At 45.9% G+C, this 18,581-nt stretch overlaps 2 protein-coding genes across 3 annotated transcripts in view; one reads left to right on the forward strand and one right to left on the reverse strand.

Annotated features, from left to right (window-relative positions):
• The first annotated feature begins 1,005 nt into the window (after nucleotides 1-1,005).
• Nucleotides 1,006-4,285, forward strand: PMAIP1 (phorbol-12-myristate-13-acetate-induced protein 1). Its single transcript, XM_075488249.1, has 2 exons — nucleotides 1,006-1,111; nucleotides 1,404-4,285. The coding sequence occupies exons 1-2, from the start codon at nucleotides 1,060-1,062 to the stop codon at nucleotides 1,514-1,516; spliced, it is 165 nt and encodes a 54-aa protein (XP_075344364.1). The 5' UTR covers nucleotides 1,006-1,059; the 3' UTR covers nucleotides 1,517-4,285.
• Nucleotides 4,286-10,253: 5,968 nt separating this feature from the next.
• Nucleotides 10,254-18,581, reverse strand: part of PDZD2 (PDZ domain containing 2) — a 142,599-nt gene continuing 134,271 nt past the window's right edge. For both annotated transcript variants that reach the window (XM_075488263.1, XM_075488264.1), the window contains 3 exons: nucleotides 18,070-18,340; nucleotides 15,933-16,067; nucleotides 10,254-14,516 (listed from right to left, as the gene is read on the reverse strand). In XM_075488263.1, the coding sequence (XP_075344378.1) occupies nucleotides 14,350-14,516; nucleotides 15,933-16,067; nucleotides 18,070-18,340 (573 nt within the window). In that variant the 3' untranslated portion in view covers nucleotides 10,254-14,349. The remainder of the gene's footprint in view (nucleotides 14,517-15,932; nucleotides 16,068-18,069; nucleotides 18,341-18,581) is intronic.

Genomic DNA, 18,581 nt, shown 5'->3' on the forward strand with positions numbered 1-18,581 from the left:
CAGCACCCCCATCCCTCCATCTCCTCCATCTCCAGCACTCCCCATCCCTCCATCTCCTCCATCTCCAGCACCCCCATCCCTCCATCTCCTCCTGCTCCAGCACCCCCATCCCTCCATCTCCTCCATCTCCAGCACCCCCATCCCTCCATCTCCTCCTGCTCCAGCACCCCCATCCCTCCACCTCCGCCTGCTCCAGCACCCCCATCCCTCCATCTCCTCCTGCTCCAGCACTCCCCATCCCTCCATCTCCTCCTGCTCCAGCACCCCCATCCCTCCATCTCCTCCTGCTCCAGCACCCCCATCCCTCCATCTCCTCCTGCTCCAGCACCCCCATCCCTCCATCTCCTCCTGCTCCAGCACCCCCATCCCTCCATCTCCTCCTGCTCCAGCACCCCCATCCCTCCATCTCCTCCTGCTCCAGCACCCCCATCCCTCCATCTCCTCCTGCTCCAGCACTCCCCATCCCTCCATCTCCTCCTGCTCCAGCACCCCCATCCCTCCATCTCCTCCTGCTCCAGCACCCCCATCCCTCCACCTCCGCCTGCTCCAGCACCCCCATCCCTCCATCTCCTCCATCTCCAGCACCCCCATCCCTCCATCTCCTCCTGCTCCAGCACTCCCCATCCCTCCATCTCCTCCTGCTCCAGCACCCCCATCCCTCCATCTCCTCCTGCTCCAGCACTCCCCATCCCTCCATCTCCTCCTGCTCCAGCACCCCCATCCCTCCACCTCCGCCTGCTCCAGCACCCCCATCCCTCCATCTCCTCCTGCTCAGCACCGCCCATCCCGCCGCTACTCTTCGCCCAGCAGCGAAGCGCTGTCCCCGGGCCCCGGCCCCGGCCCCACGCCGCCCGGGACGCGCTCCGGCAGGCCGCGGCCTGCCCGCCCGGCGAGGGGGCGGGATTCCTGCGCGGCTCCCCACGTCACGGCGCGGGGAAAGCCCCGCCGCGCCACCGCTCTTAGGGCCGCGCTCCGCCCCGTCCGTCCACATTCCGTCGCCGCCGCCGCCGAGCCGTGTGGTGCCGGACCCCGCCGTGCCGAAGCCCGCCGATCGCCGCGATGATGCCCGGCAGGACCCTGCGCAAGCCCGCGCCGCCCGCCGCTCCCGCAGGTATCGGAGGGTGGAGGGGAGCGGGGTGAGGAGCGGGGAGGTGGGGACGCTTCTCCGCCCGGGCTCCAGCACCCGCAGCCGGGGCAGCGCCCGCGGGCGGCAGGATGCGGCTGCGGCCGCCCGTGCGAACGCGAGGGGGGTAGAGCGGCCGCTCGCGGTGTGCGTGTGTGTGCGTGCGTGGCGATACCGGGAGAGAACTTCACGGTGTTGCCCAGACCTCATGAGGACGAAAAGCAAGTGCGAGCGGGCAGGCGGCGGTGCGGGTGCTGACGGCCGTGCTTGTGCCCTGCAGAGCGGGAGGTGGCGGCGGAGTGCGCCCTGCAGCTGCGCAGGATCGGCGACAAGTGGGACCTGCGGCAGAAGATCCTGAACCTCCTCGCAAAGCTATTCTGCCCGGAAACCTGAGCTCCCCTCGGAGACGGTGTGCTGAAAGGCGGGGGAAGACGTTGTCTTTGCGGATTTGGAAAGAGAGACTTCACTGACGCTGGGAGATGCAGAAAGCTTTTTTGCGTTGTATTTTGCTGCCTGTAGCCGCTGAAGGATGGCTGTCGCAACGTGATTTCTTTGAAGAATGTTACAGCAATATTTGCGTATGTGGGAAAAACAGGTAGCGATGGGCAGAGCTCCTCGCCATGCTATGGGGAGATTTGGGGCAAGACGGAACTTGCCCTTCAGCCTTGTCTGAGAAGACTTCCAGGAACCTGGTTTCCCCAGTCACCCTCTGGTCCTCGTGTCTCACACCTACGTTTCACCGAGGAGCTCGAACCACCTTCAGGAAGAAGCGAAAAAAGTGTCAGTGTCTTGAACAGGGGATCGTATATCACAAGGCAAAAGCCAGTTGCTCCGTTTCTGACTGCTCTTGTTTTCTAAAGCATGGATTCTGCTAGACAGGGATCTGGTGGTGGGATTATTTCATTTGTTAAGTAAACCACTATCTTTATTGAAAGGTTATTTATTACAGGATGTTGCTTTGTGGACTAAAAATTACAATTCTATGAATTAACATGATGTTGCATAGTTCTAGCCAATATTATATATATCTCTATATATTTGTATATATATATAATATATATAAAATATAAATATGTGCATCCCCTCTGTATGAAATGAGTATTTCACAGAACTATTAATTGAATGCTGTTAGGCTCAAAAAACAGTATGAAAAAATGTTCAAAACATGATATAAAGATACATTATATTAACGAGAAGAAAGGATCATGTTTTCTGATAATAAAGGAAATACTTCGTGCAACACAGAGTGGAGCATACTTTAGTACAGCATTATATAAGACATATATGTGAATATATATTGCACAAATACAGATATTGAGGTATGTGTTTGGTGGAAGGATTCTTTCAACATTACAAAGGATTTCTTGAGAACAGTACAATACTTCCGTGTCTTTACAAGTAACAAAATAATTCTTCAATAGAAGTAGATCTTACAGTTGAATTCAAGTTGAATCTCAAATTTTCTTGAGAAAATTTTCTTGAGAATTTCTTGAGAATGCTTATTCAAAGAAAGCAACTACCTCTCTTTGAAGAAATAATATGCATAGAATTGAATGTTACAATCCATACAGGAAAGTAGCCTTGGATTTCTGAATGTTTAACTATACTTACAAGTGGAAGTTCTTCCCTTGTACTTTATTTCCATTTCATTTCATGGCAACCTTGTTTCGGTTCTGGAATGGTGAAGCTGCTGTAGCACATCCGGTGGATGGTGATGCATTATGCCTACCTCACTGAGGCATTATTACCCTTGGCTGGCTTCGGAGGAGCTGAATTAAGCATGCTGATTGCTGTCAAGGCAAACAGTAACTTTGCTAGTCAATTCATGTCAGACGCGGCCCTAAACAGTATTTTTTCATGGGTGCAAGCTAGCAAGAAAATGGCTGAAGCTGATCATGTTTTGTAGCTACCTCTTAGGTCAATGGTCAGAGCTCCTTCTCTTAACTAACCTGGTATGTAAGTACATTTGCCTTGCATAAGGCTGTACAGTTGCACTTTCTGAATTCTAGGCCTGTTCAAATTACGTTTTTTTCCTGCCTAATAGTGAATTCTTGTTTGTATTTATAACTAATTTTTCAGTTAGCTCTTCTCAGTCTGCCTTTGCAAAACTGTCATTACTCTGTCGCTGATCACTCCGTCACAACCAACTGTGTATGGCTGTTACTTGTCGCTGATTTCACTAAGCAGAAGCTGTCCGACTTTGCCTGCTTTCCACATGGAGGACTTAACCCCGTCCCAGTGGCGTTACTGGGAGCTTTACCATTGGCATGAGCCACATGCACGGTTCCCTCCTCCTCTAAGCCAGCTAATTACCTTTTCAGTGAGAGAATAATGTTTCAAGAATAGTTGTTATTCATCTTAGTACTGCAAAGTAATGTGTTTTGCTGACATGTACAGAGGCCATTTTTTCAGATACTAAAAAGTAAATGCAAAGAGTTTCTCCTAGGCTAAACACCAGCTCCCAGGCTAGCACCACGTGCAACTCGGCAAAGCTGTTCATCAAAGGCAGCCCCGACTTCAACAGAAGGGCTCCTGCTCTATGTCCTGGGCTTGGTGGAGTCTTGGAGTCTTCATCAAGGACACTAAACAATGATTGTGCCTGTCTGGGAGTCTCAGGAAAATTCAGCATTAGCATTTGCATTAGTAGCCAAAACGTATTTGAATAAAAGTATTCTGCTCAATGTATGCCGCTTTGAAATTCAATAGGAAACAAGGTGCGGGCTTCATAGAGCCCAGCCAATACTTCAGGCTGTAGCACACATGAATGTTATGAAAAAAAGGTATCCCCATAACTGCATTGTCATGGGGATATCTGAGTTAAGTATCAGCACAGTATTTTTCTGTCTGCAGAAAAATTTTTCTGTCTGCAGAAAAATACAGATCTGCAAAGACTATTTGCTTTTCGTGAAATGTTTTATGTTTCTCTGAACATTGTCAAGAGTGCTAGCATTCACAGGGAGCTCAGGAAAAAGACCTAGATCCAAGCGATCAGTGCCAGTATATGAGTAAGCACTTGCTGGTGTCCTCCCTGGGAGTCCTGTTACTTCTCCAAAGAATCTGGTATGTGACTGTATCAACACGAGTTTGTTTTTCTTAAGGCCTATTCTGGAAACAGGCCAGATGTTTTGCTATATGCCCCATGTATGTATGTCTTGAATGCTTGCTGAGATAATAAATACAAAGCATTTGCAAGAAAAGTGAGTCATTGTTATAACTGAGGGTTTTTTTGTGGATTCTGAATGCATCATCGTATTACACAAATTCCTTCCATACTTCCAAGTCAGTGGGCACACACTAGGGCAACAGCAGAGTGCCACTAGGTATGAATTGGGAGATAAGGCTTTTACTTCTAAGAGGAACAAGACATAACCATACCCTTGAACTTCAAAATAGGAAACTGAGACACCTATTCTAATATTTTCTAGTAACTACTGCTCGCAGAATAGTTGGGTGGTGTCAGGGGCTCCATTACCTCTACCAGAGGTATTGCAGCTTTGAGGAAGAGCGTCCCTGGGGATCAGTGAAGGATAGACATCCAAGTTAAGGCTTGTGTCTCAGATGCAGGCAGAAAGGAATGCAGCGTTCCGCCAAGGTCATATTTTTACTTTCTCCAAAGTTTGAAGCTGGAGTTTTGGAAAAGGGGGAAATGGTAACTGCTTACCACAAGGAAATAGCAAAGGGATAGCATAGAGCTTATTCTTCCTCCCTAAAGCTGGGACCCAAAGATGTGTCTGTGGAGATGAGAGCTTGAGATCCTCACCTGCTACACCGTGCACATCAGCAGGCTTTCCTCTGACTCGTCGTGCTGCTTCTCCCCAGCTTCACAGGCAAGGAGCACCACGCCAGGGGCACGTGTTCCCAGCGCAAGGAGGACTAAGAACTTCCTGGCCAAAGGCTCTGGTTTCTAGTAAACTAAAAAAAAACAAAGGGAAGCAAGTCCCTGTCCTTTCCCAGATAGCCACCAGCAGAGGCTTGGAAGAGCTTTACTTCGGGGGCATCAGTGAAGCGGTCCTGAGAAGGCCCATCAGCCCGATGCCAAGTGCTACCACAGGTGCTGCACGGTGCATTTTTGCACAGCCCCACCAGCAAATTACACTCGTAAGACTCATCAGCCTTGTGAAAACATCCAGACACCCTCAGCCACTGCCTGCCGGAGCCTGGCCCCTCTCCAGCTAGGTCACTGCCAGAGCATGATGCTTGTGACCTGCTCCTCCTAAAAGGGCAGGGGAAAAAAAAAATCCCATCAGTGGGGCACGGCACTGCTGTCTGAAGGCGCCTGATATCAAGCACCCGCAAGCACCTGATATCAAGAAAACAAAACCAAACCCACCTGCCAAAGCAAACTGCTGGAGTTGCCAGCCTGTAGCGCTCTCCATTAACCACAACCCGTGGGCACCTGCCAGAGCAGCAAGGGCAGCCCCAGGTAGCGTTTGCACTGCGCTCATCCAGGCAAAAACCAGCCCAGTGCCCCCAGCCAGCTCACGCTCTCACACCTGAGACTGGATGCACAAGCGGTATTTCCTAAACAAATTGCTAGACACCTCCTCCCTCCTCCCCTCTCCCCCCTACCAGGATGTTTTTCTAAGTCATCTGAAAAACAATGTCTCGTATGCTGCTCATTATTTTTAGCACACGCTGCTGGAAGAGGCTAATTTTATCATTTTCCTCCTGTCAACACGAGATGGTGCGAGGGCATGACGTGCATCCGTAGAGGTGTAAGGAGGCCGGACAGGAAGGGCTGGGGATATGATGTGTTGTCTTTCAGTCTGGCAGGGTTTTCCATGAAGTAGGTGACTGTCTGATGGCAGGACTGTCAGTGAGCAATACTCCCAAAAGCTGTTACAGCTGTAAACAAGGGTCTTTACCCAAGCGCGTCACTATGTTGTCTGGACAATGGCGTAAGAAACCGGCCACACCAAGGCTGCCCTCCCTTCTCACGCATGGTCTCTTTGCAATGCAAATCTCACCAGTCCGTGAGCCCTCTGAAAGTGTGGACGCAGGTGTCACTCCGTCAGCAACAGGAGATATCCCATGAAATGGCAGTGACCTCAAATATAACTGTTTCAGGCATTTCATCTTACAGGGGCTTTGGTGTCGTTCCCTCCTCCCCATGAAAGGACGGTGGGTTGCACCGCTTGGCTCGGCTCCTCCGGCTCCACTGTGCCACTGCCACCCCTTGAAGGGCCAAGGCACCTTTCTGCAGGGGAGAGGCCAGCTTGCAAACTGTGAAAAAACCCAGTTACTTTCAGCAGCACTGAATAAGGCCAGCGAAGAGGCCTTGGAGCTGCCGTCAGGACGCCAGCACCCCTGCATTACTGCCGTGACACCGCTGCAGCACCTGCCTGGGGGGCTCAGAGCAGAGGATGGCCCCGGGATGGCGTCCATCACCGGGCTTTTGTGCCTTTGGGGTTTTGCCTGCGTTACCACGGTCTGCCCACATCGAGGTACCACGTTTGCGCCTCCTCCCTCAGCTCCGGGATCTGGGCTGGGATCGCAGCCACTTTTGCCACCTACTGCGTGGCAGCGATTAAGGGCAGATTTCTGCTTGCACCTTCCCCTTCCTTCTCCCGAAAGGGATGTGACTGAGCTGTGACAAAGGCACGAGGCCACATCCATGTCCCTCCTGCCTAGGATCAGGAATTAGGGAGGTAATTTTTGACAACAGCGGCTGGGATTTCCCCCGTGGCATCGGCAGCACATCAAGGAAATGGCTTTGCTATGTAAGGAAAAATCTAAGCAACTACAGCTTCAGATAACTTGTTTGCTCGGCCCAACAGTATCAGACTGATTCAGCTGCACAGTGAGGTGAGGCTACTGCATACGGGACTATCAATGGAAAGGCAAAAAGGTTTCAGTATTGGCTAGCTTCAGAAAATACCCTGACTGCCAGAAAACATCCTTCTGGTCACAGCTTTACACACCGCAGGATGGGAGGGCAACTCCTTATTTGGGAAAAGGATGTTTATTTGCATCCAGTATTCTTTCTTATGATCATTTAATGAGAAGCATTTTATATTTATAAAGGCAAAAAGCTTTAGAAATTATTGCAATCATCATTAATTTGTGAAGTCTTTTAGCCAAGTGCTTTGAGGAACACGACTACATGGAAAGAGCAAGACATGGCTGGCTTTTTCTGTAAAGGCAAAGCCCGAAATGGGCTTTTGCTAAGGGCTGGTGATGACAGTCTGGTTTCAGCTGTACTCCTTGACAAGGAGAAACAACCCAGTCTCCTTTACTAGAAGCAGTGGGCATCAGCCCCAGATAACACAGCGCCATTGCTTTCCAGGCACTTTTTGATACAGGGGTGCTGGACACAGGGTAGAGGTGCTGCGAGAGCGCTTATACAACTCAATATTGCATAGGAAAAGAAAAAAAAAAAGCACCAAACTGCTGGACCAAAGCTTTGAATCTCCCAGCCCAGGTCAAGGGCAGGGCGAGGGGCTGGCAGTGCAGAGGCAGCAGGGTGGACACGCGCCCCGCAGCGATGGCTGGCTCCGGTGTGGAGCCTGCGTGGCCCTGGGCACTGGGAGTGCAGCTCAGGGCCGTGGCCTGGGGAGGTTTTGCTTCCCCTTGTCATCGCAGTCACATGCCGCCCTGCGGCATCGCTTCCCTGCATCACGGGGCATCTTGCCCAGCCACTGCACGCCCTGCTCCAGCCTGGCCACCGGCTCTGGGGAGGGCCATGGGGAACCTCCCCCCAGGACTCTCCTTCACACCACCCCTGCACAGGGACAGAGACAGCGACCATCAGCCTTCGGTCAAATGTGGTAACGTGGCAGTTTTGACACATTCCAGGAAATACAGATGAGGTTTTGGAGCCATAAACAGCCACACCAGAGACACATGGAGCCTATCTGGACATTAAGTTGTATTGAGTGATGCTAACAGGAAACAGGAGAGTGGCAAAGACATAAAAAATGAGAAATAAATCAGAACTTTTCAGGTGGAATGATAAACCTGATTGCAAACAACAAAGCAGGAGTCTCTGCTTACCTCATTTAGATCTGAGCTCTGTGTGTTAGTGATATGGAAATAAAAAAAGCCATGCCCGAAACGGCAAACTTCTCATGCTTTTTGTGCCAAGTTCCCCATTTGCCCGTGCCTCAAGGCCTTCAGAAAAAGCCCAATCCCCGAAACACAACTGAGTTAGGTAAAACTTAAATGTAATTTTCTACCACTTCACACGTCTTAGTGACTAAATGAAGTCACATGTATTAATCCATAATCCATTTACGGATTAAGTCCATTGTGTCTTCTCTCTTTTGTATTCTTCTTTACTTAGCCATTGTCTGGGGCAATTAAGATTTTAATTAAAGATGTTCAAGACTGATCTTGTAAAAGCCAGGCTGCTCTGAGGCTTAAGCCCTGTTGATCCCCAGCTCATGCCATGTGTTAGAAGAAAGTGGGAGAAGGACAGACAGGAGGATGGACAGACTGAGAGAAGGACTGGGCTGCCCCAGCACTGAGGACAGCACGGGAGAGGGGAAAGCAGAGATCATCTTCATGGCTAAAAATGTCTTTTTGCTTTTCCCCATACAGCCCTGGGGGAGAAACCAGGCTCCAGCCAGCGATAGACGTGCCGGAGCGAGCTCGAGGGGGCTGCTGCGCTGCCCCACACCTCCCCATCCATCCCCTTCCCACGCTACTGGTTTTATGCCTTGCATAATCTCATCTGTGCAACAACACAGGCTCTGTAGCATCCCTCATCATGGCTGTTTGCAAGGGAAAGGAACATGAGGAAAAGGGGTCCCGATGCAGACGGGGATCTGGGATACCACAAAGCTCTTCCTTTTTCCCTCCAGTCCAGGAAAGGGCCCTGGTGCTGGGGCAGGCCAGGACCCCAACGCGCTGGGCTTTCCCACAGGGTGCTTCAGCAGAAGCACCAGGGCTCCTCCCTCCACACGTGACTCTTGCTCACCTGCACGCTCATGGTGCAGCACCCAGACAAAGAAACCGAAAGGAAACACAGCGGCTTTTGGGGCACAAGCCGGGGACGAGGGAAATACCCTCCGCGCCACTGGCATGGGAAAGCAAACACATTCCTCTCCTTGCAGAAAAGCCCACCCGGCCCTTTCAGGCAGCACTGTGCACTGGAGGAAAGTGAGGTTGGCAAAGTATGGCAGGAGAGATGCAGGTGAGCCCCATGCGTGCACCGAGGAGGCAGGACTGCGCTGTGGCGTGATCTGGGTGGGAGTTTCCAGCTGCGCTGCTGCTTCAGGTGCCCAACCCAGCACTCAAACACGGAGCAACGCACACAAGCTTGTAATGTGGATATAAACACTTAACTCACAAGCTCCTTCCTCCAGCTCAGCCTACCCTGCAGCGACTTAGCTGATGTGTCCGTGCGCTGCCAGGCAGTGCAGATTCTGGCATTTCTCTGGCATTCCCCAATGCACCTCTGGCATTCCCCATGTCAAAGCAGCTGAGGGGACGGCATCCGGACCGTGCTTTCTGGGCTGACTCATCTTTCTGGGAGGCAGGCTTGCTTCAAGCTGCCATGCAGCGATGGTGAAGCTAGCTGTGTCTGTAAAAAGTTCCCAGTTTGGAGGTTGTGGCGTCCACCTCCCACCATGAGCTCCACTGCAGCTCCACTCCATCCACAGAGAGGTTACCTCAGCCCAGCCCACACTGCCAGCTCACTGGGGTTTTGGAGGGGATTTTATCCCCAGGGTAGGTGGAAGACAACAACAAACACCAGTCTAGGACTAGTTGTGTTATACATATTCTCTACACATACAACCCGTTCTCTTATAGCCCAGGGGATGGGCAGGAGGTACAGTTTATACGTGATGTGCTCTGGAGACTTTGGCTCTTAATGAAAACTCTACATTTCACCTTTGCCCTCCACATTTTCCTTGCACAGGGACAGGACAAAACAAAGCACATCTTCCAAGACACCAAAGCAGGTCCTATAAAACACCTTCTAACACTTCTTAAATGCTTTCATCCTCTTTACACTGAATGACAGTTCTTAGAGGGTGGTATTTTACTTCTAGCTTAGATGCATATCTGGACAGCGTTAACCCTTAGTCTTTGACTGTGCTCTCCAGGACAACCTTGTCCCTGCGATGCCAGTTCCAACTGTGCACCAGACAGACTTTGGTGTAACAGAAATAAATATCTAGAGGAGTACTAAGGATACCATTTATTTCCAAAATCACTAAAAAACCCAAACAAAACAGTTTATGGAGATACAGATTTACATAACAGAGACGGCAAATTGAAAAATGTACAATCTATTTCATGTTATTGCACTCACTTTTTTATAATATACAAGGCATATTAAACAGTTTCCATTAAAAGAAGTTTTATTTATATAAATAAAACTGTAAATATACAGTATCATATAAGAAGTGTATCAGCCTAACACACAAAACCTACCTAGAGTGGGATCCCCATTTCTCACATGATCAATATTTCCATGTATACATTTACATACCCTAAATGTAGAAGCAGGTAAACATTCCCATCTGGGAGTAGTTCCTTCAGATTTGACAAGAACCACTGCAGAACATTAACTAGGGTTAATTTTAAGTGAGGGTCATTAGAAAATATGAATCACTCAACAGTTTATTAATACTTATCTGCCCTCACTTTTTTTCTTTTAGCAAGAAAATGATCAGATGTTGCTCCCTCACTCATTTAGGCCTAACCTCACAGTTTTTAATACAGATGCTATCCCCATAGAAACTGGAAAGAGCTTCCAGGTACAAAAGGCTGCAGAATATGCAATGGCAGTATCGCACCAGAGCCCACTCATATTCAGGATGTGCACCCTGAGCTGCCCCAGGCCTGGACGCGGCAAAGCCCTCCACCAGGCCTTCTCCATCTAGGAGCAAATTCACCTTATCTGCCTTCAGGTCCCTGGTGATGAGTTGTGGACGAAGTCCATAATTTCATCCTGATTTTTTGGTATTTCAAGATGCAGCTGCAATTCTCTGGAGCGTCACCGCTCTCCTAGAGCTTGGCCAACCCTCCGGCATGGCGAAGAATCGCCACGGGGACCGATATGCAAACAGCAAGGCCAAAAATGCTCCTGAATCTACTGAATACTGATGAACTAATGCAGCGCCCTCTGTCATTTTGGTGCGACCAGGCTCTCAGAAAAATAGCATTTACTTTGCCAGGTGCATAAACAAAGGTTCACTACATCTGTTTGGTCTACCCATCCTGTTTATAATAAAGCAGACCCATGTTGCATAAATCCTGGGGCTTTTATGGGGAACGTCACCCCAACAGAGACATCAGGAAATGCTACTGTAATCATATCAACACTGGTAGCATCAGTAAAGATGTTTCTTGTTCTTTCACAAAAAAAAAAAAAAAAAAAAAAAAGTAGTAGTATTTTCAGGAACAGACACAATCAGGGTTAAATACTATTCTTTTTCTTGCTGTAATGTTAGTAGAGAAGTGTATCATTCTACCCATAGTAACTATCAGACTTAAAACATTAAACCTATCTTTTAAATTATAGCCACTACTGAATCACACACAAAAATCCCCATCTCTTTGCTGTTACTCAGCCAACACATATCTACGTGCATGTAAAATAAAATACTGGACAGTATTCGATTACTGAAAAGTAAAAGCCTTCTAAATCACTCACAATGAACAGTACCTGCAAATAAGCATCTGAAAATATTCACCACGTATCATCTTGAAACACCTCAAATTAAGTTTAATTTACAAAACGAAGACTTTACCTCTGAGCTCACACTGGTTTAGGAGCAAGGGAGACATATGCCTCCCTGTGTTGGAACCTCCAAAATTTTAAACTGTGGACTGAAAAAAAATGCCATTTCCTAAAACACAACTGTGATCTACCACATTAAAGTAGCAAAAAGTCAGTACTGCACTTGTACGTATTATACGTATACAGGTATGTATTCACTACGCTGCATTAAATTCCACATGCATTTTATGTATTTATTATACACGCTATTACAGTCAGATTTTGGTCATTCCTGAACAAGGCCTCACAATTTAATTGTCACTGCCAAAAGTCTTCTCCCTGTTTTTCAGCAAATATGCAGGGGTAACCTCTTTTATCCCAGCACAGGCCTGCAACCTCAGTGTGGTCCTTCGACTCCAAGTGCTGCATCCTCCTGAAGCCTCTCCCATCACAGAGGTGACTGGAGGCAAGGACCAGTCCCAGCAGAGTGGCTGAGCTTCAGGGTCACAGGGGACCCAACTCCACAGTCATTTCACAGCACTGAACCTGAATTAGTTTCAACAGAAATCCTGCAGGCAAAGCAGCTGTAGGACTACGTACAGTATTGCCTTTCCTGTAACCAAAAGCTGCGTCTCTCCCTGGATTCACATGCTAATATGTCACTGAAAAAGAATTAAATCTATTTATTTTTAGGCAAACATTGCACAGCTCTTCTGCTCACCTGGTCTCGGGTTGCCTCACAGAACTGCATTTTCCTCTGCACATCATGAGTTGCAGTCTAATGCAGCTGTCACAGAAATGAACCAAAGCAAGTACTCCGCTAACCTGGAAGCAATTGCTCCAAGCACTGTTGAATAAATGTAAGTAAACTGAACTATAGTATGATCTTGGGACAGGGCCAAGCGACAAGCCCAGACCTTTATGTAACAGCTACGCAGTGCCCTGGCTCACTAAAAACGCAGGCAGCACTTCAGATTTGGACCGGCTCCAGGCTGAGAGCTCTTCACCCTCAGCACATTGGCTGCAAGCGGTCTCCAGCCTAACATGACAAACAACCTGAGCACTCTGGAACAAACAACTTGTTCTCAGCTGATAAGGACACTGGCCCATTTCCTCCTGTATCTCTTTTATGTTGTTTAGCCATCCCAGATGTAGGAAGACAAATAACAGAGTCTAATCTGTTGCACCCCATACACTCTCCTCTCAACACAGCAGACTATAGCACTCAGCAGCATGGCCTGCTACTGATATCTCTACTGTGAGTAGAGGTAAGAAAATCCAAACTAAGCGCCCGCAGCATTGCAACCCTTTCAGTTTTGCTGTATCTAATACCATGGTTTCTCCCACCTACACAAACAATTTTCAGTTTCACCATCCAGAACCCTCAGCATCAGCCCGCTCCTGACGCAGCTGGGCACCCTTCTATCTTCCACACACACCCTCACCCACTCTCACACAAGCAAAAATAAATACTGGACAGGAGAAAACAAAAAAGAGCGATTAAAAGCCACCACAAATATAGCCGGTTCAGATTTAATCTGTTATAATCCACATCCTTAGACCACCATTTTCCAGATTGAGTGTTTCAAGTTGGGCAGCCTTAAACCTTTTGCAGCCAAATAAAAACAGCTTGGCTTTCAGATGTACTTAGCGATCGCTGAAGAATGTGGGATCTGCAAGTGCTCAGCACCTGAAATTATCCCTCTCTTAAAAATATATATATATTTTAAAGGTGCCTAACATTAGAAGTCCAAATCTGAAAATTCAGATCCCCATTTTTATCGCTCCCATTTTAATCACAACTAACAACTTAGTCTACACCTTGGTGGACAATCACCTATTATTTGGACATGATTTTCTTGCTCACAGATTTCTACCACATTAATGCCAAGTGCTTTCAGATACAAGTTGCATCTAAGAGCAGGTTCAGTTGTGGTGGATGCTGTTAGTTCATCAGTTTTAAGAGGATTTTTCAGCTTTGCGATAAAATGCTCGTGTTTTAGGCATAAAAGTTGTGCAAAATTATACTCTTTTGTCACGCATTTTTAGCAAAACTGCACTTAGAAGAATAAAGTGAGATTGTTCCAGACATTCTCTTATTACAACAAAAAAGGACCAGGCCCTAAGTAAATGTCCTGAACTCTTATTACAGCTAAGTCATATAGTACAGTCTAAATACCCATCCTTGTCAACAGGATGGCAACCAACAAGTTACACTCCCAACACTCTGCAGATACTAAAAATATCAGGGACAGGCACAGTGTTATTTATCTCAGTCAAAATACTTTAAACCAAACCCAGGAGAGGTCTTGAAGTTCCATTAAAACTGCCACATAATACAAAAATGTCTCTAACATTTGGCTTCCTTCATCCTTGATAATTAGGTGAGATGTTATGATGCTCATCACACGCTTTTGCTCAGTGGTTCTCCAAGGCTCTTAGCACCTCTCTGTAGAGCATTAAGACACTTCTGTGTGGCTTTAGAAACAAAGACAGCTTCTAGCCAGTTTTAAATGTTTTGTCTTAGCAAGTGTGATTAGATGTAGTGCTTCCATCATACGGAAGTTCTGTGTTTTCTGATTAGTAACTGAACAGGGCCCTCTGGCACAGATTTAATAATGTTCCAGGCATCGTAATGCATGAGGCCAAGTAATGATTTTCCACTAACAGCAATAATTTCATCTCCAGTTTCTATGTTTCCAGATTGCTCCGCAGCACCACCTAGGAGCAAAAGGGAAAAAAAAAGTCAGTGTAAAGGAAAAAAAAAAAGAAAAAGTAAACCCACAAAAATTTGCTTTCCACCATGGTGAACAGCAAATAAACCATTTTTCCAACAGCTGCAATTTCAGTACAAGTCACTTATGTTCAGCTCAGCTCTAGCAATCTACCCCATGCTGCATCTCACAGAAAATGTTATTTTAACCAAGATAAATCCTTGTTCTCAGAAAAAAATGTCTGTTTTTGAAGGAAGCAGCATGAGTGCATGAAATATGCTGTACATTATCTCTGTAGCTGTAAGAAAATCTGGTTGTATGTGGCATGGATGTATTTCTCAAACAGAATTTTAACACGGTAATAAGCAGATAATGCAGTAGATTGTAAAACCCAGATAACAGGGATGAACAAACAAAACACAGGTAGCAAAATTAGGACAAACACACAAGACACAGAAACAACTCCTAGGGAGGGGCACACCCTTCACTGCTGAAGAAAGTGTGTCTTCTGTAATGGTAATTTAACTAACGGGGAGGGGAAAGCCATCACGGGGAGGGGAGGGGAGGGGAAAAGGACTGTATCTAAGGATATAAATTAATGAGCTCAAGAATTAAACATGCTCTTTACCCTCAGAATCAATTTCTAAAGAGGGGAAAACAAACACACACACAGAAATTGAGAAGCAATTCAGGAAATATCAGTTCAATTTTTTTCCTTGATGAGAGAATAAACCACTGAAAAGTAATCCTGTAAAAATGCTGTGCACCCACAGTTTCATTGAGATTTTCAGCCTCCTTCAGGAAGTGCTATATTTTTCACTAAACTTAATCCCAGACTAAGACATATTAAAATCACGGCATGGTTATGGGATTGGTTTCCTTTCTATACATGGTTCACATACGTTTAACTACCTGCTGACTAACAAAGCATCCAAGAGTGGCGGTTTTTGAATACGAACATTGCATGTTCTTGGCAAAAGCTAATACTGATATCCAACAACAACAAAAAAAAAAGACAAAAAAAGCCGTAAAATTAATAATTGGGTATAATGCAGGATGGTGCTTTGGAACCACACTGATTATCTGCACTTAGAATAGAGAATCAGATAAGGCATGAACTTCTCAGACAGTTGCATACGATATTGCTGCTGTAATTTAATGTCTAGAATAGTGGACAAGCCCAGGAAGGAACTGCATCATATTTAGTAAATCAGAGCGCTCCACAAACATTTACTAGCAGATGCAATCCCTAGCCATTCCCAGGAGTGTTTTTTTTTACTGACCACTTTGGCTAGTAAGTGGTAATAAATGAGGGCCACAAAAACCAGCCTTGCTTCAAAAAAACCTTAAGTTCAAGAATTAAAATGTCTGTACAATGCACAAAAGGAAAACTAGGATAATATCCACTGCATGCTTGTAGTACCTTTAAATATTCTTTTTACAAGCAAGGGCCTGTCTCCAGCAATGGAAGCTTTTCCACCATCAAGACTGAATCCCAAGCCAGCAGAGGTTTTCAATAATTCAACACAGATGACATCATTCATACCCAGGTTTGGATCTGTGACAGAATATACATAGCATCTTGTTATGCAGTTAACAGTAAATTGCAAGTTGTGTTTGGTTGGTTTTGTTTTTGCTGCAGTGAGAAAGCAATTCAGAGTTCAGTTCATATTCAGAGTAGAACATGTGGTCACCCAGTTTCTCAGAAGTGAATGTGTATTACTGCAGCTGTGAAGAGGAGACAGTACAAAACGCATTTATGCACAGAGACATTTTCATTTTGCATGTTCAACAAAAACCTGCCAAGGCTTTTTTTTTTTTTTTTTTTTTTTTTGGCAAAATTAAAGCTTAGCAAACTTAGCAAAGACTCTAAACATCAACTAAATAACTGAAAAATTACAAAAATAGTGAGTGCAGAGCACTTCTTTCTCTATTGTTTGTTCCCATTTGCTTATTCAATGAGCCACATCTTTTTGAATAACAGTAATGAATGAAACATTACATTAAACAAACATGTTCCATCCTCTTAAGGAAATGTCTGTAATCACTCACTAGTGTGAAAAATCGTTTCTGGTCTCCTATCTATGGAAATAATCATAATTACCTGTAGGTGCATCCTGCCTCCTACATAGCAGATATTTTTAGAATGCAATATTCCTGTAGCTGACATAAAATATGATTTTGCTTAGGAGGAAATAAATCTACAATTTTGGAAAACAGGATCCTCTTTGCCCTGTGTGAATGTAAAAATCATGCAGTCCACATTATCACAAATTATTGCTACCGTTGTCTCAAACAACTTTAAATGTTATCTAAAACATTTGAAGATGTGCTTTGCCTCGCAGGATGGAATTATGTTCTTAATAACCCAATACTATGTTGTTTATGAGATAATGTTGCCCTCTAGTGCCTGCACCCAGCAGATATTCTTCATTTGCCAACTGCGGGATGCAGGGCGTTTAGGGTAGAAAGGGATTCTGAAGTAATTACATATATTATATCCATGGGACCAATTCCAGAAAGGCTGATCCATTCATTTACAAAGTGCTTCCTATTTCTTTTAAGCTGTATTACAAAGCTGTGCTATAAAACCCAGTGAAAGCATAAAACAATAAAAACTGCTACATAGGAAAAAAAAAAACCAAACAGTAATGATTACAGCCAACGGGTTAAAAATGGGTGAGTGGCAGCTCCACGTCCTGGTTTTGGGGTGGTCTGAGCTGAGTGCCTGGTATTGGAAGCCACATCACCACATCTCTCAGCAATAAACTGTAACCACTGCCCACCCCCTCCCAGGGCCACTGCAGCAGTGCAGGACTGAAGCAGGTCATCTCCTGTTCCTGAAGCAGCAGCATATAGACAGGTACTAAGAAGTTTTGTGTCTTAACTGTACAAAAAAATTTGAGGTCTGTTTGTAACACCACGAGTGCAGTCTTCACACTGAAACGCTGTCTTGTTCCCAAACAGGAACTTACCATTCCACTGATACATATCCACTTAAACCATTTATCCCTAGTTTCCTATGGGATGGCTGACTTGGATTTGGCTTAGGTCCATTTACTGTAATATCAAAATAATATTTCCTATGTTTTTAGTAGAAACCGTATGAAATCTGCTATTACAAAGAGCAAGTTCTGTCCCTATGCATAACAAACTGCAGGGCTTGGGGTTTTCTTTGAGTTTTTTGTTTGTTTGTTTGTTTTCTTTTTTGGTTGTTTGCTTTTTGCACTGACTACTGTTATTACTTAAAAGGAGTTTATCCTGGATTGAAAGAGTATGTGGAATCACTAACTTTAGTAGAAAGTGGATTAGGCTCTAAATGTACTTCTAAGTTTCTGCCTAGTTATGATATTTAAAAAAAAAACAAAAAAAACCAAAAAACAAAAAACCCAAACTGCATTTAGGCTCCAAAGAGAACAAATAAAATTTAAAGGTAATTTCATTTGCTCCCTTCAATCATATAAGGCACAGACGCTTTTAATCTAAAACACATGGACATTTTTCCCTTCAGTCCGCTCTGCAAGGGAATCCTTCCAACTCTTCTTGGACAAAGATCATACCTGTTCCTACTTCCATGGAAACATCCTTTCCAGACCCCACACATTTTCTGCCAGTAGTTGATATCTCAAGTCTGGAGGAATTGTTTGCTTTGTCTTTTTCCTTCTGGATGACAAGGATTGCGTATTTGTATAGTCTTGCCTGATGAAGAGCATTCAGGACATCCCCATGGACTGAGCTTGCAAGAGACTTGCCATTGATTGACAGAACAAGATCTCCTCGATGAATAGTCCCTTCTTGAGATGCCACTCCCTTTGAAAACACTCTGTGGACCTACAAGAAAGATTTTAACTTAAGGATGCTTTAATCTCATGACCACACACAGTGCGCTACATGCCAAGGTGAACATGGAGTCCCTACCACAGTTTGCAATTGGTGCCCACTGCTTGGATATCAAGCATGCAACACTTGCTCCAACGAACACCCTCAAATACTAAGGCCTAACTGACTGGACAAAAACTGCAGTTAGGGATTGGGGGGGAAGCAGAGGATGCTATTATTGCATGGTCATTTC

Source organism: Mycteria americana, chromosome Z (genome assembly GCF_035582795.1).
Source record: "Mycteria americana isolate JAX WOST 10 ecotype Jacksonville Zoo and Gardens chromosome Z, USCA_MyAme_1.0, whole genome shotgun sequence".
Lineage (NCBI taxonomy): Eukaryota > Metazoa > Chordata > Aves > Ciconiiformes > Ciconiidae > Mycteria > Mycteria americana.